Raw genomic sequence first — 27,123 nt, forward strand, 5'->3', positions numbered from 1 at the left:
CAGCGTATCAGAAAGCCTATTGTAAGGAACGGACTCTTGCCCTTAGTAACCTATGTCTTGTCAAATTAACTTGTCAATTTCTTCAGATAATGTTTTAAAAATAATTCCCACACCGGGATTCAAACCCGAGTCTTGTTAAAGATTGATCAATGATGTCATAATTGTAGGTTGTAGCAAGGTCGTCTGAGAAATTGTTTAAGGGCGGTGATTCTCATTCAAGGCTTAGTCGTGATTACTAACTATCGATTTAACTAGTAACAGCATGGTTACTAGGGTCTGGTGCGAAGTAGAACAAACTGTCTGGTTGTTAACATCGTTATTCCAGTTGACACTAACTATCGATTTAACTAATAACAGCATGGCTACTAGGGTCTGGTATGAAGTAAAGAAAACTGTCTGGTTGTTACCATCGTAACTCCAGTTGGTACTAACTATTGATTTTCGAGCCAGGTCGTCTCTTACTATTCTAATTAAGAAAAATACATAGGCTTTTTCCTGTTTGTAATTTCATATCAAATATTTTCAAAAAGCGAGAAACACCCCCTAAAAGTCATTGGATCTTAATGAAAATCACACCATCAGATTCAGCGTATCAGTAAACCTATTGTAAGGAACGGACTCTTGCCCTTAGTAACCTATGTCTTGTCAAATTAACTTGTCAATTTCTTCAGATAATGTTTTAAAAATAATTCCCACACCGGGATTCAAACCCGAGTCTTGTTAAAGATTGATCAATGATGTCATAATTGTAGGTTGTAGCAAGGTCGTCTGAGAAATTGTTTAAGGGCGGTGATTCTCATTCAAGGCTTAGTCGTGATTACTAACTATCGATTTAACTAGTAACAGCATGGTTACTAGGGTCTGGTGCAAAGTAGAACAAACTGTCTGGTTGTTAACATCGTTATTCCAGTTGATACTAACTATCGATTTAACTAATAACAGCAAGGCTACTAGGGTCTGGTATGAAGTAAAGAAAACTGTCTGGTTGTTACCATCGTAACTCCAATTGCTACTAACTATTGATTTTCGAGCCAGGTCGTCTCTTACTATTCTAATGAAGAAAAATACATAGGCTTTTTCCTGTTTGTAATTTCATATCAAATATTTTCAAAAAAGCGAGAAACACCCCCTAAAAGTCATTGGATCTTAATGAAAATCACACCATCAGATTCAGCGTATCAGAGAACCTATTGTAAGGAACGAACTCTTGCCCTTAGTAACCTATGTCTTGTCAAATTAGCTAGTCAGTTTCTTCAGATAATGTTTTAAAAATAATTACCACATACGGATTCAAACCCGAGTCTTGTTAAATATTGATCAGTGATGTCATAATTGTAGGTTGTAGCCAGGTCGTCTGAGAAATTGTTTAAGGGCGGTGATTCCCATTCAATGCTTAGTCGTGATTACACGTGATTACGTGATTACGATTTAACTAGTAACAGCGTGGTTACTAGGGCCTGGTGCGAAGTAGAACAAACTGTCTGGTTGCTAACATCGTTACTCCAGTTGATACTAACTATCGATTTAACTAATAACAGCATGGCTACTAGGGTCTGGTATGAAGTAGAGAAAATTCTCTCTAAATACTAAGAGGGTGAGACAGGAAATATGAGTCAGTGAAATTAATTTGTTAATTTAAAAACCTTACCAAGAATCCTTCCTGATTTGACCAAATCGTTGCGGAAAGCTACAGAGTTTTTCAAGGACGAAAACGGACAGAATCTCCCCAAGGATTGCTAAATCCGGACGAATATCCGCAATATGTAAATGTACCATTAACTAAAAACTTAACAGTGACTCTTCTTTAAACACTAACTTCTATGGAATGTCCCGACGATACATCAAAACACGATGAAAATTATTGAACAAAGTTGAATATGAGAGAACAAAATGAGGGATTAATGAATCCAGTGACCATCTCGTTCTCTTTAATGAATTCAATCCGTATTAGCATCTCGTTCTTTCAATGCAAATTATAGATACAGGCTTGTCGCAAAATTGCTTGTTTTAGAGGGTTTAAAATATTCTTAAGCATGTTTTAGAATGAACTTAGTGAAAAAATTAAAAAAAAACTTACCTCTGTTCAATACAAACTGTGTTTTTTTGTACTATTCCTTATTTCTATTATTTTAACATTCTCTTAATTCTAATTAGGTTTGTTCTAATTTTTATTAGAGTTTTCTTTTGTGCTAATCCTTATTTCTATTATTTTAACGTTCTTTTAATTCTAATTAGGTTTAAAGTCAGTGAAGTTCTAATTTTTATTAAAACTGATAAAATTTAACTAACTTTTACTAAACTTTAAAAAAATTTCAAAATAGGCAAACTATAATTTCTTTTAATCTTTCTTTTTCTTCCATTAGGGTTTCTTTTCCATTCATGTTTTTCGTTCTACACATGGAAAGATTCTCACAAAAGCCACAAATGCCGTAAATGTTCAGTTATAGCTAACATACTGTAATAAAAAATCAGCATTTCTGATGTTTGCAGAAACTCATATAGACAAGGAAATCACTCTACATTAGATTGTTAGTATTGACCAAATCTATTTATTCTTTTAACCAACGTCTAAATTTGATTTGAAACTTCAATCTCTTCCCTGAAGCAACTGGTTAATGGTACATTTAGATTTTACAATGGAAGTGTACACTTTACGAAGGCACGGCATAACACGCAATAACACAATCAGAAACGAAGGCGCGAAGCCCTGGCGGTAGCTTCGTAGACCCTTAGGGTTCCAGGAACCGGAGCTCGAATACCAAAGTATCAGACACATTGCACGACGCAAAAAACAGTATTCATTAAGCAACAACTTCTTTTGCAAGCTAATAGGACTTACCTTTACAGTGCTCTAGAATGTCCGACAGAACAAGGATATTGGCATTGGTACTAAACCATTCTTCGACATCTTCAACAACACTACTCAGGAGAGATGGGGATATTGCATCTCGCAATTCTCTATGTCGAACACCCAATTCTTTCTTACTAAAAGACAAATCAATTTATTTGTTGTGTTTCATTACAGTCCGGATACAATTCTAGAGATTATTAACTTCAACATTAGGCATACTCTATTTAAATTAGAGAATAAAAAGTCGTAGGCCATAAGAAAATGAAAAAAAAATCTGTTGATACACATTTAATTCTAATATTTATTTGGTTTAAACACAAAGGACCAAAAGAGATAAACGGATTTTCGCTGAATAAACATCTATTGAAAATTCGGGCCAAAAATGACATTTTAGTTAAACTTCAGATCCTTTTGGGACAATCTTCTGACAATCATTTTAGCTGTTTTATTGGAATTTCTTATTGAAAATCTGAAGTAAATGGAAAAGAACTTCCTGAGTTTCTTTGGATCTCATTTTTTTAATTAAAGATATTTAGGAGTTAAAAAAAAATATGGCCCGAATTTCAGCGAAATCTTTAGACCAAAAGATTTGCATTAAAAGCCTACTATCACTGCACAAACTATCCAACGTTGCACGCTACGTATATTACATAGCACTATTTCACAATAAAAGATAGCGTCATCATAATGTAAAAACTGTAAAACAGCATAGTTTTTCTTGGCACAAAGAAGTTTGACTTCTTAAAGAAGATACTTCACGGCTTTCTTCGTGGATTTCCTTGCGACCTTTTTTACGGGGATTATGGCTTTTCCTTTGATAGAATAGGAGACAGGAAAAACATCTGTCCTTATAGGGAAGCATAAAGGATTTCTTCCATTCTGACTATTTCATACTTTTCTTTTGCGTCTGAACATATAGATCTACTATTAACTTAATACATATACATACACATATTACATACACAAATACATATGTATATATAGATATAACTTCATACATCTAGGTATACTTTTTTGCAAATACTGTATTCTGTCTTTATCGCAATATCGATTGCGGATTCTATACTATAGCTCCAGGGCCGTTTAATTAGAAACACAAGGGGCACTTAATTAGAATAAAAAGCTTTTTTAAAAGTGCTAAAAAACTTCAGCATGAAGAGCTGCATCTAGGGGGGGGGGGCCCGTCACATACGGAATAAGTTCTATTTGTTTTGAGTTTCAACGTTGCTCCTTACTTTCACTTGAAAAAACTTGGTTTTTTACTTAGTGTCATGAAGAAACAATTGGGAAGTTTCATTTTTATTTTTCTTATTTGAAACGCCAATCGAAAGCTCTAAATAAGGAGCTAATTAGAATCAGCTAATTAGAATAAGGAGCTAATAAGGAGCTAAATAAGGAGCTAATTAGCTGCCTTCTTTTTCTTCAAATGCAGATTCATTTACCTGTGGGAGACAACCATCCAACCCAGGGACGTACGCAGGGGGGGCCTCCTGGCCCCCCCCCGAAGTCTCACGATTTTTTTCATTTTCCCATAATTTTCTGATTTTTGTCACAGAATAATGGGTTTGAAGGATTTGGCCCCCCCGAAACAAATTGACCCCCCCCCCCGAAACAAATTGCTGCGTACGTGCCTGATCCTACCCGTCCCGCTTGAATGCCCTCATTTAGAAAACTAGGACATAAGGCTATCAGCAACCATTAGAAAACATAATTTAAAGCCTATGCTGATAAGTATAGGGCCAAAGGAATGGCAGGTCGTTCCCGAATGGGGGGGGGGAAGATGTCACAAGGAAAGATCTAACGCAAACGGGAATTGGGGAGAGTGTAAAGAGCGAGGCTTTCAATAGATTGGGATGGAGGAGTTCGTAGGCGTGTTTACCTCAGGCGGCTTGAATTTGCAATGGGTTATTAGTACTAGTAGTATGTTGATAAGTATTGGCATCAACTTTAATACTAGTAGAAAAGGTCGTCAAGAAATATTCAAAGAAGTCACCAATTTTCTAAGAAATATTGTCATAATCCACTAAATTGCCACCTAAAACAGAACAGACATCAAGAGATAAGGGAAAAGTTTGAGGGCCTTTGAATTACATGTATATACAGTTCCATATAACAAAGAAAATCGTTGATTGGATAGTCAATGGAAAAAGTAATCTGTAGCATGTGTTTTGTCTAACACTCCTTGTCTTGGGTAGCATAATCTGTGGAATTATGGAGGTAAATATACCTCTCCAATCGTCAGTTTAATGCTCTCTACCTCCTAATGTTCTTTGAGAGCACAGTACAAAATTTAGAGGAATACTCCTGCCATAGCCGTTTTTAGTGGGATTTAGAGTTGTTTTTCAGTGTGATTGTCTCCCATGATTATAGAGCCTATATACATCAAATGGAAAATAAAGTTGACGCTCAAAAGAATTTATAATTGTCAAATAGAAATTGTCTGCCAAGGTTATAGAGCTTCTGTGTATTAAATAGAAAATAACATTGGCTCTTAAAACAATATTATAATTGTCAAAGAGAAATTGTCTACCGAGAAAAAAACTTATCATGTCTACCTTAGTTTCAGCCCTAGAAAGTGGGATTGAACCGAGTTTTAATAGTTCCACGTAGCCTACAATGCACAAAATAAAGTCTAAAATTACCAAGGACAGTGAAAATGAGATGCGATTGTTTGAAATGATTAGGTAGAAACTTGCACAACCATGTTTATAATAAACAATTAGGAAGCCCAGGAATTCAATTTTCGGATGAAAAAGACCCCCACACACAAGTATATCGTTTTTGTTGGACACCGAATTAAAAAAGAATGTAGGCGAAAAATCAGCAACAACTTGTGTCATAATGGTTTCTACATTTAGAAGCCACCATCAAATAAGTATTCCTTTAAAAGAGATGAGAAAAGACAAAAAAAAAGAAAAAAAAGAAAAAAAAGAAAAAAATAATATCAAACATATAACAAAAAACAACAGGCTAAGGATTCATAGAACTTAAAGGAAAAAAAAGGCACAAACAAATCTAAAGACTGATCACAAACATAGGGATTTCCCCCCTTAAAATTACAAAAAACAGAGATAAACAAAAAATAAATATGTTGAGATTCTTCCAAGCCTTTTATACAGTAAGTAAACCTGTTCATGATCCCTTTCAATGCGAGTGGAAGTGGTTCAAAAGCAGTTAGTGATCACAGGGGAAAACTCTATGAACGCACCTGCCCATAGTAGAGGGAGGGGTACCCGTCCCCATATCGCCTATAGAACCCTCTCTTCTAGGAAAAAATCACCAAAAAGAATTTCTTCCTATTTACAGAGTCTTTGCATATTACTTGGAAAATAACGTTGACGCTCAAAAAGAATTCAGAATTGTCAAAAGGAAATTGGATGCCAAGGTTACAGAGTTTGTGTATGTTAAATGGAAAATAACGTTGACGCTCAAAAGGAATTTCTATTTGATGCTCAAGTAGAAAATACTCAAAGGAGAAGTGTATCAACTCAAGCAGGTCAAGCAGGCAGGATAACTGCTCAAAGCAAGTCAAGCAGGATACTATGCATGAGTAACTTATTTAGTACGAATTTGATAAACGGATAGAAATTCGCTTTCGTAGAACAAAAACTAGCATGTTTAGATTCAAGATTTTTATTTAACACAGCACACAGACAAATCAAAATATTCAAATAGAGCCAACAGAGAGCTAAGTTCGAATCAAAGGCTACCTAATATCAAAATAAATATGAAGATCCACCAAAAGACACAAACAAAAAAAAACACAAAAAACATGGCAGCTTAGAGCAGGAGACGGACAAAGGGGGCTACCCCAAAGCAGCAAACTCATAATATTATAATTCGAAACGAAAATTATAGCACTCAAGATCGTAAGTCTTGAGTTCAACACTCAAAATCTTAAGTCTTGAGTTTAGCACTAAAGGTCCTTTATTTACAATGTTAAATATTGTAATTAAAAGTATTCCTTGCAATATTAAAGGGGCTCATTTCGAAAAAAAATTCTCCGGTTTTCCATATTTCCTAGATTTGATTAAAGATGACCCCCCAACTTTTTTGGCATTCGGTAAAATTGTCGCTGACGGTAGAACCTTTGGCATAAATTCCGCAAAATAAGATGAAATTTAATAAAATTGGTTTCTGCAGAACATTCGGCATAAATCATGTAGTGCTTCGGTAAAATTTACGAAGACCCCCCCCCCCAATAAAATGAGCCTCAGGACACCCCTGCTTAAAAGGCTTAACTATAAATATTGATAAGATTTGTTTTAGTCCTAATTTGTCCATTTATAAATATGTCAACCTATATTATAAATATAGATTAAACACAATAGAATACCTAATTGTAAATAAATAAAACTGAATTTGTAGATAAATAGAGAGTGGCAGCCATTAGTAAGCATAGAATTAACTAACCTGTGCGCATTATTGTCTCCTTGCTTAAGTATATCAATGACTTGTGGATGCGTGTAGCGAGTGTCTCTACCAGCCAATAAGTATAAAATGGCCTTCCTTCCATGCTCATGAAATGCGATTTCCTTGATGTTTGATGAAATCTCAGACAATATTACCTAAAATGAAATAAAGAAATTGAAAGTCCGAATACCTTCGAATCCTTAGATAAAAATAACTGATAAGCTGATAATGCCGCCTGCCATTCAATCTAAAAAGGTAATAATCTCCAACACAGCAATTTTATGAAAATCCCTTTTAGCATATAGCATTTCTGTGCAATGGGATGATAGGTAAAGTGTTCCCATGGGCAACTTTGAATTCAACAATCACAATATCAGGCGAGCTCCATCCGCCTTTTCTTAAACTCGCATACTATAAATTAATGCCGTTTTCTAGGGCTATAATGAGAGAAAGGTTGATATGACTAGGACACTTTCGACCGATGAAAGATGAACGATTGCCAAAGATAGTCCTTGCAGGCTAGAGCCAAATGGAAAGTAGGTCGTCCCCAAATGGAGTGGGGGATGGGTACTGGCCTCAGGCACCTTGGTGCTGCAATGAGGTATTAGTAGTAGTACAGATCAATGAGTTAGCCAAAGAGCCCATACCCGATCCTCTATGCATGCAACAAAACTGGGCATACTCTCTGGTAATAATAAAAAACCAACTTGACCCTGATTGTAGAAGTATTCTGGAAAAACATTGCTCTGAAGTTACCAACAGTGAAGAGCCATACGTATCTATTTTTTCCTCAGGGACATTTTGTATGGAAGGAGGGGTTGTATAAGCTTCGGAAATGGCTCGTTTGATAGAAATTGGAAGTTCTAGTGCCCTTTTTAAGTATCAAAAGTGATCGGAGGGCAATCAACCCTCCTCCCACACCCTCTTCCCCCCAACAAAATTCGATTAAAATTTTGAGACCAAATTGGTTGAAAATAGTCCAAAGATCAATTAACTATGCCTTTGGGGTGAACAAATGTGCATGCTGTATGTCAAAAGAAGGTATCAGCAATATTTCAGGATCGACCGAGGATATTAAGTTGGAATTTTCAGGGTATCTTTAGGAGAAGAGTGAGCAGAGGACATTAAGCCCCTACCCCTTGTCCTTTTTATATGCCTCCTGATCGTAATTAAAAAAAATGTCCAAAATAGTAAACAAATCTAATCATGGCTCCAGGGATGCCATAACCCCACAGCCCCAGGGCAAAGAGTTTAGATTATGCGATTTGCACATTGTTTATATACAGGATTTGTTACTAAAAAAAGGGGAATGTTTGATCCTGGTATGTCTCAAAAGGCTAGGAGTATTAAGGTGGGACTTTGGGAAATGTTGAGGAGTATGTTAAACTAAATCAAAAGTTAGACAGCAGATTGCCTTCTTTTTCTGAGATGACTTAGAAATGGATTGCTTTCTGAGGTGACTTTAATGTAGGTCAAATAAGATGCCCTACATCAAGGTACCATCAGATGCCAAGGGTATTGTTATCAAGGGTAGCAAAAATCACTTTCGGTGTCAAATTTGTGTGTTTCTTTTTGTGATATAATTTTTTCACCTCATATTTGTGAAGTTGCTTCAGTGATTATGAATAAGTCATGCGATCACTATATGGCAATTTTGCACAATTGTGAGAGACAAAAAGGCAAGACATTTACGCCACATATGTCATGACATGTCATTCACATATGTCAATGTGTCTTATCCCAAAAGTCAAAGTTTCTGAATGATTATTTTGTGCCTATGCAATTTTGCTTCTAGATTTTGGTTTCCAACTAAAATTAGCGGATTAGAAATTCTTCTTTTTGGTCTATTTTTGTTCCAAGTTTCATTTTATTTCAAAACTTATTTTGTAAAAATAAAAGTTAGGAATTCGCAATAAGAGGTTAAATTGTTATTTTCTTTTTTATTATGAATTGTTTTTATTTCATCTGGCAATTGAGGTTATAACCTACAAGCGCATGGATTCCTCAATTCATTGTTCAAATGTCTATTATCTTTAATATTTTTTTTACAAATAAGACCATGAAGAGATAGCAAAAGAAAAGAATTCTAAGAGTTAACTGCATATACAAATTCAAACCCTGAACGCATTAGGCAATATATAGCTTCTATGAAAGATGGTAATGACCTACGAAGACGGGTCTTAAGCCTTTCATTTAAGGTGAAGAAAAACTAGTAGATAGTTTTTGTAGATACGATGAGCTACTATCATTTCAGTAGGAGAGGGTAGCTCAATTATGCCTCTTCAATTTGTGGCAATATAATGACCGCGATTCATCCTTTCTTAATATCCTTTTTTAAAGTTTTCCCATTGTGGTCGTTGAAATACTTATTTTGCTTTTGATGGGAACTAGACGCTGCTCTATCTCGCCTGGCATCCATAATTTCACCAACAGAAGTCTTCCTAGAGGCACAGTCAGGTACCACAGTTTCGATATGGAACAGCAATTCTCTCTTTCGGATCCGACCAAAGAGGTGGAAATCCCAAGAAGTTCTGCAGCGTTTTTTTTACTATTGACTAACAGTCTTTCTTATGGCCTCCAGGGTAGCGTTCCAATTTTTGAGCGGCTGTGCTTTAATAGTAGACTTCAAGATGCATAGATGGTCTCCATACCTTAGGTTAGACAATAGCCAGCTCACACAGCGCTGACAGATCTCATTACTGGACACTCGTATTCGTATTCGTTTAATCAAATAGCTTTCGTAGCAAACAAAACTGAACACTTAATTATGCTATTTTTTACAGTCATTAAAAAAAAATAAAAATATCACTTATTTAATACACTAACAAAATATGGTACTAAGGAGTTTGCAAATCTGTTCGTTCGGCATTTGACGGGTTGTAGTATGTTCTGATACCTGGTGAGTTTGGGGGTCGGTGCGGTTGGAGGAAGAATTGAGCGATGTCTCTCGTTTGATATGAGTGATTTCCCAAATCTCATTATCGAATCATGTCTTCGGCCTAACAAAGTGAGCAAGCTCATAACCACAAGGGCAGGCTCGTAACTCTCATACCTGGGTCCAGGAATTATTTTAGTAGCACGTTTTCGAACGTCTTCTAGTTCCTCAGACATGTAGGCAGTGTTTTGTGCTTGGGGACCCCAAACAGGACAACAATATTCAAGGATTGGCCTGATGTATGTCGTGTAAGCCAGTAAGAGCTGACGATCTGAGAAAACTAGCCTTCGCATGCCCGTTAGACTTTGAATTGAGTAATATCCTCTGCGAACGATATTGTCTATGTGCAGTTTAAACGAACAATCGTTTAAACTCGTTTATGGCGTTGGACGTGATCAAAGACATCTAGGTCTCAACTATTTTGAGCTTTGACAACCCATGTTTCATATCTATATTGGAGTGCTTCTGACGATCGCCACGTCGACTCTAATGTTTGTAGAGATGCATATGTTTCGAAGCGAGCATAGTGATTTAGTGAGCTGAGCGAAACTGGCAGAGGCTACTGAAAGACGAATATCCAACTTGCTGAATGCTGTTGCCGTCCCAAAACATAGTAGTAGGTTGTCACAATACTGTTTAGACGAGTTAATTTTTGCGTGCACCTTGTATGAATCAACTTAGGCGGAAGTCAGGGGAGCTTTATGAGCGCACAAAATTTTCTAAAGAGGTGCCCGACAAAGAGTTAAAAAAGAATCATCAAAATTGGGCTTAGCGTATTTTGTACTGAGTCAGATGTGTTTCCACGTATTGTGAAATTTCAATTACAAATAGAGAGACGTTTATTTAATACCTCCAAAAGAATAGGCCTTATGAGGTTATGTTTCGAGGAAATTCGCAGTTTCGATAACCTTCTCATGCTTCTCTTCTCGCAGCTTTTTGAGTCACGAAGGATTTTACTGAAGGAATGTCGGAGGATTAGTCAATCATGATGAAAACTAAGATTGTTAAATTTTCAAAAACGTTATGGTAAGAAAACATGAAACAATGGTACCGTATAGACTTCTGATAAGCCTTATTATCGATCGTCAGCGCTGAAGGAAAAGAAAGGGGGAAAAAACATAAAATAAAAGCACATAAATCGAAAAAAATAATACTATTCAAACTTCACCAGAATCTTTTTCAATTTGTTGGGTTTTATCTTTTTTTTTCTTTTTTTGGTTGCTATAGATGGACGTTTATGTTGCTATTAGTAAGTCAGGAATATCGGCCTTTTTTTTTACTCGCCCGTCTGCTTCGGTGATTTATGAGTCTTCTGTTGTTTTTTTTTTTGCATTCATCGAATTTATGAACATTTCTGACACTAAAAAAATACATACAATTCATGCTTAAAAGACAGAAAAAAAATTTTTAAGCATAGGAACCCTAACACTTCCATCGACTTGGAAATTAATTACAGGATAGAGAAAGGAACAAAAATCTTGATTTTTGTCTCACCGTCAATTGTATCTGCTGTATTTATACAACTGACAGTTTTTATGATATGCATCTAGCCAATAAAAAAAGGGCAAAGAGTACGGCACTGGATCCATTGGATTTTACAGTCCCTACCGGAGGTGCTAATCTTCGTTTTATGGCCCTTCAGCTAGGAAGTGCATTAAGGGGGAGGGGGGCAGCCATCCTGTGCTTCGCACACACTTCCTTTTTACCTTCCCCAAGTTTCTCCAGGTACCCATTTGGAGCCGAATCTACTCTGGATGACAATTCTGACATCCAGCCAATAACTATTCTGAAAACTCTGGGGCGATATTATAACTACTATTGAGGGGATAGCAGAGTAGTTTCCCAGAGAGCAGAGACCAGGTCAGCCAGTTGGCTTTTGGGTTCACACAAGAGAGAATGCGTCATTTGTCTAAATGCAAGTGACCGTATCTCACAAAAGAAATGTATGCAGTCAGTATATTTCGTTAAAAGGTAAAGAACTTTATAATTAGTTTGGTATTTAGACCCTGTTTGGTCTCATGGCAAGGGGACCGAGTTAGACCTTTTTGAAAAACTTTCTTTTTTTGAAGGGGGAGAGGAATTAGAATTTTGTATTTGAGGGAAGAATGCAATTTTTTTTCTCTTGTCCTCAAAAAACAGTTTACGTTATGCTTTTTTTATTTTGTATGCTTGTTGTCTGAAAGAATCATTGGCAAGTTTACGAATATTTCTCTCATTTTGGATTTCAGAGCATATTTTAATTCGTACTTAGTTCTATTTAGTCGTCGACGGTTGGGGTGGGAGGATGTAAAGAGGGAGGCTTTGCATAGATTGGGAAGGAGGAGGAGCGTGGGTAGCTGTGTTGGCCTCAGGCGGCTTAGTGCTGCGGTGAGTTGTTAGTAATAGTAGTAGTAGTTTAGTCTTGTGGCTTAAAAACTGTGAAATTTATGACAGAGATCATTAAGAATGAAAATTATTGTTTAATGAAACACAAAAAAGTTTATGATAAAGCTAACAACCTCCATTAGAGTTTACCTTTGCAACAAATACCGTATCATCCATACAATCAAATAGTGCCAATAGTGCCATATAACCATATTCTTCCATACAAATTTTCGGAACGTGAGTCTTGAAACTTTTGCCAATGGCCTTCCTATCCTAAAATTGAATAGAACAATAAAAAAAAACCCACCCAATCATTAGCAATAATATTTTATTCTTGAAACCTTTTTCCATTCACACAAGCTAAAATGGCTAATAGATACAACTTTTCACTGAGGCACAAATAGATCGTCGATATACAAATAAGTTTATTGCCAATGCTAGAAAATTATCTATTTCGTCTATGGCACTCAATTTAATGATTTGGAATGAAAACACCAGAGTACAAATATATATAAGAACAGTGGCGAAAAGTTTTCCAAACATGGCACACATTCATCGCGCGCGGCCTGGGAAGCTGCGAGACCGTCAGAGCAATAATTTCTCGTCCTGATGCGCTAAACATTTGTCATTGCGCCTGCGCGAAGGCGGGGTCATGAAGAGTGGTTTAGCTTGTGTGGCTTTAGATGCGTTCCAAAAATCCTAAATGGAGAATATGGGACTTTTCGCTACTGTTATTATATATTTATACTGTGGAAAACATTAATGAACCATTAATATTTGTAGTGCGGTCGAACATACCTTATCTGACTTATATTATGTTCCCTGGATGTAATCCATAAAAGATAACAACAAATATTTATCAAGCAACTTGTCAACTGAAATGCTACAGGAAACTAGGCGAATAATGACATTAACCACACGTATTCCACTGTAAACACAGCTTATTTACAAATCCCTGAAGGCGTGTCACATTTTGCAATTACTGTCTCTTTTCGTTCTTTGCATATAATTTCACATAGACCCCGGCGCCACGCCGGCTGATCGACCGAACGCCGCCGACGAGAGGCCCGGTCGACCGCCGCCGAAGTGTCGTAACGCCACCGGCGTGCTGCAGGCACACCGCATCCGACAGAGACGGCGGCGTTCGGTCGACTTTAAATTAATTTTGCAGCAATTCTTTATTGCGTCAACCACAAAGTCGGAACTGTTCCTTCTCGTGTGGTTTAGTATTTCGATTTTCCTGATTAGAAATCAAGCAGGGCTTGCACTATCCCAAAATTTTTGGGTGTTTCCCAGAAAATCTATGCATCACCCAGAAAAAAAATTTGGTTCCCCGAATCCCCGAAAATCACGCAATCACGGTGCCACCCCTAGCGATTTATCACCAGTTACTTTCCCTGCCAAATATTACTTGGCATACCATAATTCTTCACTACTCTCTTGTTCATTAATTTTTGTCTCTTTTGTTACTTTGCATAGAAACCAGACAGATGCAATATGCAATTGCAAATATTGCAATTTACACAGTTCTTCAAATGTTGACAAAAAACAGTATCGTCTTTATGAAATGAGTTTAAATCATTTCGAATACAGTTTCCCAACCGCTATTTCTAACATCGTTCGTAGTCAAGAATTTTATTTTCAAACTGAATAGTATTATAAAGCGAATTCACTACTATACAGCTTCAGCCTTCAGTTGGATTTTGAAATTGACAGCCGACAGATTGTTTCTACAGCTAAAATGTAAGTTTGCGGATTTTTTTTTCTTTTTTTGCTGGTTTTAGATAAGATTTTCTTAATGTTTAATACTCAATTGTTGAACGCCTGATAGAAAATACAATCTTCTTTCTGAAACTTTTTACCCCCCCCCCCCAAAAAAACCTTCTATTGAGACAATACTTAGCTATATACTAAGCTTTGTACAAGACTGGGGAATTAAAGATTGACCCGGAATTTAGCCCAAAAATATTATTAATAAATAAATTGTCAATTAGTGCCTATAGGGGGGGGGATAGGGGGCTATCATTTTTAAATTAAAATACCTAATTTTTGTTTAAATTTTAAGACACGATGCCAAAAATATACTTATTTTTTTATTTTAAAGTGGAGACAGAAGAAAATTATATCAAATTCCCTGGGAAACCATTGAAATATTTTGATAGACCCAGGGCCCCCTATTAAGACTAGTTCATTGTCTTGGATATTTTGCGATTTCTAATAGGCTACTGGCCTAATTTGGCTTTTGTGTGTGCTCCCTTTTAATTAGATTCTTTGGATCTTATTGAATGCCACGGCGAATCTATGACTCAGTTTTCCAATAATTTGAGGTATATCTGAATAATTTCGACATTTTTGTTGTTGTCTTTGTACCCCTTTACTCATACCCTCTATTTTTTTCCAGGAACACTAAGCTGTTTAACGTTATTTTGCGTGTTTGTTTGAACCATATAGTGACCTAGTTAATTATCAAGTAACTTATTTTTCTAATGAAAGCTGAGACGGTATCCTATCAAGGTGGTATCCAGAGAGGGGGGGGTATGACATTTAAATGATAATATATCGAAATTTTTTTTATTGAAAGCAGGGATCCCAAAAAGTTATTTTTTTTTTAATTTAAAGCAGAGGCGGCATTTTATCAAGGTGGTATCCAGAGGGGGGGGGTAGTGAGCTATCATATTTAAATGATAATATCTTGATTTTTTTTTAAAGCGGGGATGCCAATAAGTTAATTTTTTTATTTAAAGCAGAGACGGTATCCTATCAAGATCGTATCCAGAAGGGGTGGGGCATAGGGAGTTATTATATTTAAGTGATAGTACCTTGATTTTTTATTGAAAGCAGGGATGCCAAAAAGTTGAAAAGTTGACAAAAATTCTCTTGATGAATAACGAAGAAGATCAGTTTCCAGCCAGCGACCTGTGAAGTTTGGAACTCATGACTAGGCTCAACTCTGTTGCAAATATAAGCTCTGATTTGAAAAAGATTGATTAAAACAATAATGTTTGCGGTCAACATTGATCACGCCGGCGGCTCGCCACCGATATCTTACCGGCGGCACGGCGTGCTGTTTTTGGCCCGCCGCCGGTCTTCCCTCATCGGCGCGGCACCGGGGTCTAATTTCACATATTTTTACCATTTTTAAAGATTGAACTTTGTTTACATATGACGCTGCTTATCCACAGTAGCCCTGCATTTTCCAGGGTTAGCAGTGTAACTTATCAGACAGCTAATCCAGACCGCTTCAAGTATTAATCCTACTAGCCTCTGACGTCATTTACGTATCGTGAAACGCTAAAGCGGCGTTTACATGCTTGTCTAGCTAGAAAGCCCATGTCCAGACATGTGTCTGGCCATAACATCAATGTCTAGACAGCTACGATTCACAAGTAAAATTTGGTGCTTGGCTAGACAAGCTACAGCTAAGCATCCAGTTCTAGACTCGAACTCAAAGTCTAGGATTTTCGATTACAGCCAATCGGAATGAGTCAAGTTCCACTATTTTCATCCTCCTTGTTTACTATTTTAAACTGAAATTTAATTTCTGTTTTCTCTTTAACTGTTTTTTTTTCATTTTAGGCATATATGCCACACCAGATATAATAGTAAAGCACACGAAGGCAATTGTTTGGTTTGTCTCATCCATTATCTTGTGACAGTAAAAACCGGGATTACAATTTTAAAGTACCAAGGACACCAAAATGAAAACATATTTAGCCCTCTTAATCTATTTTAGCTCTATTCATACCTGAAAATCCGGGTTTCCTACGAGTTTTTGTTTAGCTGCTATTAGCATTTTTAGTTTGAATAAATTCGCAAAACAGTGTTGTCAATAATAAAACAACGATAAACTTCGGAGCTGAATATTAGCGGAAACTATTTCCTACGAATCCGACAATGTTTTTCATTTGTGAAAATTCAATTTTACAAAATCTGTTGATTGTTATATATATATTAGTGAAACTACATTTTGTGAAAAAATATGACCTCAAGTTCAGAAAGTGAGTATTCTGAAGTGTCAGAAAATATTTTGATGATGACCAAGCGCTAGATGGTATGCAAGATACCATTTCAGGATACTTGTTCCAGCTAGACCCCGACGCCGCGCCGGCAGATCGACCAAACGCCACCAACGAGAGGCCTGGCGCCACCGAAGCGTCGTAACGCCGCAGGCGCGCCGCCGCCGACAGAGGCGGCGGCGTTCAGTCTATTTCAAATTAATTTTGTGGCAATTCTTTATTGCGTCAACCGCAAATTCGGAGCTTTTCCTTCTTGTGTGGTTTAGTATTTCGATTTTCCTGATTAGAAATCAAGCAGGGCTTGCACTATCCCCTAATTTTCGGGTATTTCACCGAAAATCTATGCGTCACCCCGAAAAAAAATTTGGTTCCCCGAATCCCCGAAAACCACGCAATCACGGTGCCACCCCTAGCGATTTATCACAAGTGACTTTCCCTGCCAAATATTACTTGGCATACCATAATTCTTCACTACTCTCTCTCTTGTTCATTAATTTTCATCTCTTTTGTTACTTTGCATAAAAAAGAGACAGATTCAATTGCAAATATTGCAATATACAGTTCTACGTATGTTGACAAAAAACAGGATCTTCTTTATGCAATGAGTTCAAATAATTTCGAATGCAGTTTCCCAATCGCTATTTCTTACATAGTTTGTAGTCAAGAATTTTATTTTCAAGTTGAATCCCAAAAAAAAACCTTCTATTGTGACAAAATTTAGCTATAGACTAAGCTATGTACAAGGTTTGGGAATTAAAGATTGAACTGGAAGTTACCTAAAAAATATGATTCAAAAATAAATTGTTAATTATTGCCTATAGAAGGGGGGATAGGGGGCTATCATTTTTAAATGATAATACCTCTTTTTTTATTGAAAGCGGGGACGCTAAAAGGTTAATTATTTTTTTCATTTAAAGTGGAGACAGAAGAGAATGATATCAAATTCCCTAGGAAACCATTGAAATATTTTGATAGACCCAAGGCCCCCATTATGACTTGTTCATTGCCTTGGGTATTTTACGACTTCTCATGGGCTACTGGCCTAATTTGCCTTCTGTGTGTGCCCCCTTTTAGTTATATTCTTTGGATCTTATTGAATGCCACGGTAAATTTATGACTCAGTTTTCCAATAATTTGAGGTATATCTGAATAATTTCGAAATTTTTGTTGTTGTCTTTGCACCCCCTTACTCATATCCTCAATTTTTTTCAAGGAACACTAAGCTTTTTAACGTTATTTTGCGTGTTTGTTTGAACCATATAGTGACCTAGTTAATTATTAAGTAACTTATTTTTCTAATGAAAGCTGAGACAGTATCCTATCAATGTGGTAACCAGAGGGGGGGGGGAGGGAAGTATTACATTTAAATGATAATATCTCGAAATTTTTTTATTGAAAGCAGGGATCCCAAATTTTTTTTTTAATTTAAAGCAGAGACGGTATTTTATCAAGGTGGTATCCAAAGAGGGGGGGGGGTTGTGAGCTATAATATTTAAATCATAATACCTCAATTTTTTTTAAAGAAGGGGTGCGAATAAGTTAAATATTTTTGTTATTTAAAGCACAGACGGTATCCTATCAAGATAGTATCCAGAGGGGGGGCATAGGGAGCTATTATATTTAAGTGATAGTACCTTGATTTTTTTATTGAAAGCAGGGATGCCAAAAAGTTGCAAAGTAACATACCGAAAAAACGATTAAGTGTTTTTTGTTTCATTGTAATTGAAGCGTTCTCATGTGAAGTGTTCATCATGTATTTTTCAATTCGATAAATTTACTCCTTTTAGATGCAGTTTATAATTGTACTTACATTTTGTATTTATAAATTTGTACTTTGGAATGAATCCCCAAAAGAAAAAAACGAATCATATCCAAAAGAGCAGCCAAAAGCAATAAAAAGCAGCAGTTCAGCCTTAGCCTACATGACATTTATTCCACAAAGAAGCCAAAACAAAACTATACATTTTATGCATAAAGAGGCCATGCATTTTTTTTAAATTGTTATTAAAAACCTGTTTTTAATACAAGATATCTTTTTAAGAATCCAAAAGAGCAAAAAAAAAACCAATCAATATCAAAGTCACCCATTTCAACTGTTTTAAATGTGATAGGCAAAGGGCATTATAAAAAAAATAAGCTTCCAAGTTCAAAGCTATATTCAAAGTTTTCTGATTAGCCTAATTGAATATTAAGATGGTCTGTCCTAAAAAATAAGACACACGTATAGTCAGAACTCCATTGCAAATCCATATATAGTTAAATTTATCAAGAGTCTCCCCTCCCTCCCTCCATAATGGTGAAAAATATACCCTGAATTATAAATCAACACCATATTTTTGGTACATAGCCTAGACTACAGTTTTTAACAAAATTTAGAGTTTCAGCACAATTCAAAGCAATTAGTATTTTTCATGCTCTTTTATAATTAAATAATCACTTTACAGGGACTATTAATTTTGAGCCCTGAAGGGGCTAGAAGGCTCAGAACAGCCCATAGAAACCTAGTAACCCTATGCTAAAAAATTTGCTTCTTTAAATAACTGGCTAAGGAGAAAAATAGATCATATGTAGCTGACTAATGATTGAAGCTGACTTAGGCTATATATTTCCATATTAGGAGGGGGGGGGAGTAAAGCATAGGCTCGTGATATCAACTTCAAAGTCTAATAACCATAATAATTTATTTATTATGAAGTAACTAAGTAAGTCTTTTATTCAGGCTTATCACTAAACAAAATATAACCCAGTTGTGCTTATAATTTGTATTTAGTAATTATCAGTGATTCCAACCCTCAAAATGTAAATGGGGCAAAAATAACCAGTTAGCCATGATAAAATAAAAAGTAGCAAAATGGAAATAAGAAGGTATTTTTTAAAGTCTAACTGAGGCAACTGCTCCCCCCTCACATAATTGGCACCCCAAAATTATGTGGCCTAATGCTGAATTAGAATAAACAGTGTACAATGGCAAGTACAAACAATGCAATAATATATTGTATATGGGTCATAATACAATGATATATATTACATAATAACAATGACAGATAATGATCTAATAGTATTGCTTTATTTAATCAGCATTTGTCATTCAGAGAAGCCCTGACTCTAATTTTGTTCTTAATATAATTCATGTTTTGTTTCATTAAATTTTTTTTGGTACTGTTCTTATATATGGGCAACATGCAAGAATGCAACTTGAGAAAAGCCAAGAACAGATAACATTACCCAGTAATTTCCTATCTTATGCTCTATAAACAAGGGGTTTCTCACTCCAGGAACTATATTCAAGCTTTAGTTTTTTGGGGTTTAGGAGGAAAAAAGCTACCTAGGTTATTTTAGGTTATGTATTTATTATATGCTATGCTTTACCCCCACCCTCCTAATGTGCAAATATACAGCCAAAATTTTTTTCTAAACTATTATATTTTTATCCTATTTTGTTTTATTTCACTAGCATTAACCAAACTTCACTTCTCGCATGTTCCCCAGATATTAGAACAGTACCTTTTTTTCCTGCATTGCTTTAGTATAACAGTGTGACATCCTTTTCACTAGTAAATACCCATAATTTTTTGAAGGCCTATAGGATATATGTTCTGAAAATTCAATTGATTATTATTATTGTTGCTGGTTTGTCGGTGAGTCCAGGCAATTTGATGTTCATATGTTAGTCCTAAAACTCAGCTGCCCTTGCCTGAGACTATAGGCAGGCAGACCTTATGTCACTTGTTCACCTGCAAATCCAAACAACTTGTTGGGTCAACCAATTTTTAGTTAATTTTGTGTTAGTGTAACTGTCTGAGCTTATAAACTGGGTTGCCTGTCTAAGACTTTAGGCAGGTAGACCCTATGCCACTTGTTTGCACACAAGGCCAGGCAACTTTTCAGTCAACCAATTTTCAATTAAATCTGTTTTACTGTCTTGGCTTATAGATTGGGTTTTCTGACTGAGGACTGCAAGTCCAGGTGACTTAGTGGTCATGTTAATCCTAAAACTTGGTCAAAATGCCTTAGACTCTAGGCAGACAGCCCTACTTGGAAACTCTACTCGAATTACAATAGAGATGACTAAGATTTTTGGCTGACTCACAACAGACAATGTCTATGGAACTTGCTGATGAAGAAGCATCCTAAGCCTAATTTTCCTGGCCACATAAATTCTCAGGTAGGTTGACTAAGTTTTAGGTTTGATATGTGACCACCAAGTTGCCTGAACTGCAATTGGAACTATGAAAAGCCATCTGTATGACTTCGTTGTTTTCTCTATGTATCAGTGGGGTATTGTAATTTCTTTTGTATGACATTTTAGTGGATCATATATTCAATAAGAAAACTAAAAAGCATTCTGTATAACTTTATTCCTGTTTCTTCTATAATAATTTGATGTTTAAAAAGTCATACAGAGACTTTATATCATTCTCCATGTTTACAGAAAACACAATATTGCCTATTGTTTTGATTTTATAGTGCTTTGTATATAAGAGTAAATGACAATATTTGTTGCTTAGAGTATAAAGAACCAATGACTTTAATAGTCAAACAGTGCTCACCCAAGTAAATATGTATTTCTAATATAAAAAAAGCATAAAAGGTATATGCTACTATTATATAGTAACTATGAGGTAGATTTATATCAAAATATTCAAGCAAATCACACAGCCTACTAGGTGTCTTACCTTAGCCTACATAAGGTAGGCTATCGGTGGAAGTCATTAGGTCTGTAAAACTACCAATAGGGTAGCCTATATATTGATACTTTCTTTTAGAATCATTAATGTTTACCTTTACACTGATTCATGGTTAAAAGATACTGTAATGCCAAAAATCCTAGGAACATCAAGATAGGCCTAGTCTAGCCAAGCTCTTTTCAAAAAGTATTCCTTACAAGTATTTTTCAAAAAAAAAAGCTTTGCTGAACTAGGTTCCGATTTCTGTTTTACCAGAACATACAAGAAAACAACACTTTCTAAGGCTATATGCTGATTTATTTATTTTTTGGTCATTTTCTGCTGTTTAACAGCACACGTTCTTTATTTTCGAAATTGGCCACGAACTTTTGTATTGGAATACATCATGTAAACAGGCGATCTTTCTCCTTAATTAAATAAAAAAAACAAGTTTTTTAAACTGAAAGTAAGGAGCGACATTAAAACTTAAAACGAACAGAAATTATTCCGTATATGAAGGGGGCTGTCCCCTCCTCAAGGCCTCGCTCCTTACGCTAAAGTTTTTTTATTGTTTAAAAAAATAGAGTTGTGAGAAAGTCAAACTTTAGCGTAAAGAGCGAGGTGTTGAGGAGGGGACAGCCCCCTTCATATACGGAATACTTTCTGTTCGTTTTAAGTTTTAATGTCGCTCCTTACTTTCAGTTTAAAAAAACTTGTTTTTTTTATTTAATTTCTGATCGTTTTTTAGTTAATGCAGCTTTTATTTGCATAAAAATTTTACTTTTCTTTTGCTAAATGGATGTCTTTACAAATTAACTTACGTAACTAACTTCTATATTCGTATATTTCTTCTGGCAAAAAATACAAAGTTGCAGATTTCTGCAGATATGAGCTTGAAACCTATGTAATAGGGTTTTCTGATACGCTGAATCTGACGGTGTGATTTTCATTAAAATTCTTTCACTTGTAGGGGATGTTTCCCCCCTCTTTAAAAAATAGGGTAAATTTTCTCAGGCTCGTAGCCGTTGATGATTAATACTAAACTTAATAAAATTTATATATTTGAATCAGCATTATAAACACATTCATTTGATACATTTATTGACATCAAAATTTCGTTTTTAAAAGTTTCGATTACTATTGAGCCGTATCGCTTGTTTTCTTATTGTTTTTTTTATTACGTATATGTTATTACTTATATGAAGGGGTTCTCCCCGTAGTCAATACCACGCTCTTTACGTTAAAAGTTAAAAAAATTTTGATTCACAAACCCCTGAATCACAAAGGCCGTTTAATTCGAATATATATATATTTTTAAATAAATAAAAAAAAAACTGTAGCGTAAAGAGCGTGGTTTTGACTTGGGGGAGAACCCCCTCACATACGTTATAATTTCTCTTCGTTTTAAGTTCTAATATTCCTTCTTACATTTTAGTTGAAAAAACTTGTTTTTTTTTATTTAACTTCTGATTGTTTCTTAAATAATGCTTGGAAATCCGGCGCCCCCTTCATAGAAATGTTCCTTACCCCAAAGAAACATCCTCCACGGAAATATTCTCCAGAGTAATCCCCTCCTCTAGCCCCCCCTCCAGAAAAAATCCTTCCTGAAAATGGTTGTATACTTCCCAATAACCAATAAATAATGCTGGCAAGTCCGGCGCCCCCTTCATGGCAATTTCCCTTCCCCCATGAAAACGGCCTTCATGGAAAGATCCTTCCATGTAGTCCCCGACCCTCTCCTTCCCCCACCTACCAGAAAAAATACCCTCTGAAAAGGTCTGTATACTTCCCAATAACCAATACTATATGTTAACATTGAGTAAAGTTCATAATTTCCAGCCCTCCTCCTGGGGACTTTGGGGGATCAAGTCATCCTAAAAGAAATTTTTATCATATTTTCGACCATGTTGAACAAAATGGCTATCTCAAAATTTTTATCGGGTGACTTTGGGAAAAAAATGAGCGTGGGAGGGGGCCTAGTTGCCCTCAATTGTTTTTGTGTCAATTAAAAAGATAAATTGAAATTTTCAGTTTCGTTCCAATGAGCCCTATCACTTTTTTCTCCTAACCCGGGTTGAATAATAACACCACTGGGAAAAAAAAAAAACAAAAACAAATAAACACGCAACTGTGATATTTATTCTGGCAAAAAATGGAAAATTCCACATTTTTGTATATAAGTGTTTGAAACCTCTGCAATAGGGTTCTCTGATATGCTGAATATGATGGTGTGGTTTTTAATTAGGTTATATAGAATGTAGGGGGCCTTACCCCATTTTTTCGGAAATCAGTCAAATTTTTCAGGCGCGTAGCTTTTTATAGGTAGCACTAAACTTGATGAAAATTATATATTTGAAATCAGCATTGAAATCTGATTCTTTTGATATATCTATTGGTATCAAAAACCCGTTTTCTAGAGTTTTGGTTACCATTGAGCCGGGTCGCTCCTTACTTACAGTTCGTTACCACGAACTGTTTGAAAAATGAATTATCGGTTTTTCATACTAATTTAAGACGTATATGGCTGTGTAAGTTTGCACTTGAACAATTTAATGAATTAGTTTTCATTTTAGGTGTCCTTGGTACTTTAAGAGTTTTATCCGCACAAGCTCTCTTGATTGGTTAGAAATAACAACTGTAATCTATTTGAAACTAAATTTGTGGTTTTATCTAAGCAATGAATTCTTCTTGGGAGCGGTAGATTCCTGTACATTGGTTTCTGGCCAGACTCGTGTTTAGACATGAGATTCTAGCTAGACAAGCATGTGAACGCCGCTTAAAGATAAGTAACCGTGTTTGTCGTACAAGTAATCTCAGAATGCTCGAATCACAGTATAAATATATATAAACAGCAGCGAAAAGTTTCTTCAGAAATGGGACAAGACAAATGGGACAGATCAAAGTGCACGGAAAAGAAAAATCCGTCTGCGTCATAGCAATAGTTTCAGTTGCTACTTGGCATTCAATGCGCTAAAAATTTGTCATTGCGCGTGCGCGAAGGCGGAGTCATGAAGACAGGTCTAGATTAATGTGTGCCAAAAATCTGCAATGAAAAGTATAGGACTTTTCGCTACTGTTTATGTAAATTTATATTGTGGCTATTTATATTAGTCTGCATGTGGATTTTTAATAATCAGGAATATAATGATAGTAAAAGAATAAAAATATTACACGGGACTAAAATACCAAGACACCATCTATCAAATGCATGGGGCAGGGAATTTGATGATGAGAAGGGGGAGCGACATGCCCAGGTGGGCTGGTTACCCTCCGATAGCTCTCCAGCATCCTCTGAAATTTTCAACTTGATACCCTCAGCCGTTCCTTAGATACTGATGATACGTGCTTCTGACAGTCAGCACACACACAGTGTCTTTTATTGTGTCTAGAATCCTCCTCCAAAGCTTTGAGTTTTGTCATCCCCATAGGATTAGTTGTTTGAGTTTTGAATATTTTGAACACGATATCTATTCCAAAACTTGATCAAATGTTTTCGGAGGATTTATAACTAAACAGGCATGAGAGGGAGCTGGCAGCCCTGCAACCACTTTTAAACATCTCCCCCCCCCCCCTAGAATATCCTAATAGTTTCAACTAAATACCCTTTACTGTTATTAAAATATTGAAGATTCTCCTTTTCGATAAACAGGATGCACATAAAGCCTTTTGATTTAGCATAATATACCCTTCAAGATTCTCTAAGGTTTCATCTTAATACCCTTAGCTTATTCGGGTACACTCAGAATGAAATATTTCCCTTTTTCCTAAAAATAAATCCTGCATGTAAACAATGGGCAAAATGCATAATTTGCAATCCTTGCCATGGAATTCTGAAAAAGTGGCCCTTTCACAAATCAGTAAACCCCCTTGACAAATCAGTTGCTATATTCAAGTTAACATATATAAAACAAAATTTTATATAAACAAATAGAATCGATCGCTAAAATATTCAATTTTTAAATAAAGTTAAGATTGCAACTATTTCTATATAATTGTGTATCAAACAGTTCGTGGTAACGAGCGACTTGGCCCAACAGTAAGGAGCGACTTGGCCCAACAGTAACCAAAACTCTAAGAAACGGAATTTTGAAAGCAATTGCCTTTTTATGCTGATAATTTAAAAAACATTTTCCACGAAATGAATTTTACAAAGAGAAGTAAAGAGCTCCCTTAAACCAAAAATGAGCAGAAATAAAGTCAAATAATCTTCCAAGGGCAAAATTACCACAAATCACCATCAATAAATGAATAAAACCCCAAAAGCGAACAAAAATTACAATAAATTACCGAGTCAAACTCAAAACGAGAAAAAATTAACACGAGTAGGGATGAAAACCCCCATGTCTTCTCAAGACCAGAACATAATTTGCCCTTTACTAAAAAAAAAAAAAAAAAAAACAACTAATTTTTGAATTCAGTGTACCACGTTGTCAAAGAAGCACAATGAAACCTTTTTGAGCAATTTGCCAAATTTTCTATAATCAAGCTTACTTCCCTTGTGGCTCTCTGCTTGCACTTAATCCTAAGTTTTTACGCGTGAATGGGAAAAAAATTAAATCAAAAGCAATTTTACAACTGAAGCCAATATCTCACTGAAAAATAAAAAAATGAAGCTGCCCTACGCTTCATCAAAAAGCAGAGGGTCTCCGCGACGTTCTTATCAAAGGGCTTACTTTTCAGGCTGGAAACGAAATGAGTTAACTGAAAGTAAAAACGAGATACAATTAAGATATTATTCTTATGATCAGCAAGACACTCGTATTTGAATTTAAGGGGGGGGGGGATGAATTATAAAGCATTTTCTACAAACCTTGGTAGTTCCATGCCAAAGACAAATCATTGTTACTCGTGCACCATCCCTCGTATGAAGCATTTCGACGCATGCTCCTCGTAGTGACTGAATCAATTCTTCTTTTTCTTTTTCACCGCACATACTTAAGTATTCAAACAAAAGCCTATGCACAACACTGTGTTGAAACAAGCCCCTACAAGAACGAAAAAAAAATTATTTGTATTCTATAACTGAAATTCAGAATAATCCCATTGGTGTAACGATAAGAAAAGTTTACGTCCCCCGGCTGGTTTAGCAAATGCAACTTAGCCGGCCAAATAAAAATTTTAGAAGATTAAATGTGTGACCTAATCATTGTGTATGCTTTCAAAAGTTAGCCATTGACTAGCCGTAACCAACCATTGAATGTTAGTATACAATGTAGCCGTTAATTTAATAAATAATCTGTCAATAATATGGGTTTAAAAAATATTCAAGGTTCACTTAATAAAAACAGCTCTCATAATTTTGGCCTAAGCCGTAACTAAATTACGCTATTTTTTACAACATCAGGTTGATGAATTACGACCGATTAAAAGCACTGGTGAAAAAAGAATTCATAAAACGGTTGGTATGGCATCTCAACGGTTCGATTTTTATTCCAGCTTCGGGTAGGCAAACGCTTTGCATAAAAAGGTGGCGGCAACCAACGATGGTTCTAACTCGCGAGTAGTAAGTGTCCCGACTTGAAGATTAAGTTTGCATATGCGCTCACGGACAGAGGGCTTTTTTAGCGACTAGAGAGCAGACTCTAAAACATATAATTTGTACCGAATGAGATTTTAGTAGCACGTACTGTTTGTGCTTCGTGATGAATGCGCTTCCGTGCAACAGCGTAGGCTTTGAAATCAAGAGGCTATAGATCTAAGGGTCCCATAGTTCTTCCAATACATTGAAACCGATTACCTACCAAAGAACGTTCGCTCGATAGCAAATGACCTTGTTCTAGCCAAAATTGTTGTCTTGCTGTATCGTTAACTCTTTTAATTTTGAAAAAGGACAGTAAAATTTTAAATTCCTTGTTGAATGAGCCTTTCCCCGCTAAC

General features: G+C 35.9%; 1 protein-coding gene across 2 annotated transcripts in view; it reads right to left on the reverse strand.

Moving 5' to 3' along the window:
- The window catches only part of peng (Pumilio and CPL domain-containing protein penguin), an 84,819-nt gene that overhangs the window by 11,815 nt on the left and 45,881 nt on the right, over positions 1 to 27,123 (reverse strand). For both annotated transcript variants that reach the window (XM_089101382.1, XM_089101383.1), the window contains exons 7-10: positions 26,057 to 26,231; positions 12,714 to 12,836; positions 7,265 to 7,419; positions 2,840 to 2,985 (exon numbers count right to left, since the gene is read on the reverse strand). In XM_089101382.1, coding sequence (XP_088957508.1) covers positions 2,840 to 2,985; positions 7,265 to 7,419; positions 12,714 to 12,836; positions 26,057 to 26,231 — 599 coding nt within the window. The remainder of the gene's footprint in view (positions 1 to 2,839; positions 2,986 to 7,264; positions 7,420 to 12,713; positions 12,837 to 26,056; positions 26,232 to 27,123) is intronic.

The sequence above is a fragment of the Artemia sp. Qi Xiang Cuo genome, chromosome 15 (genome assembly GCF_049724085.1).
Source record: "Artemia sp. Qi Xiang Cuo chromosome 15, ASM4972408v1, whole genome shotgun sequence".
NCBI lineage: Eukaryota > Metazoa > Arthropoda > Branchiopoda > Anostraca > Artemiidae > Artemia > Artemia sp. Qi Xiang Cuo.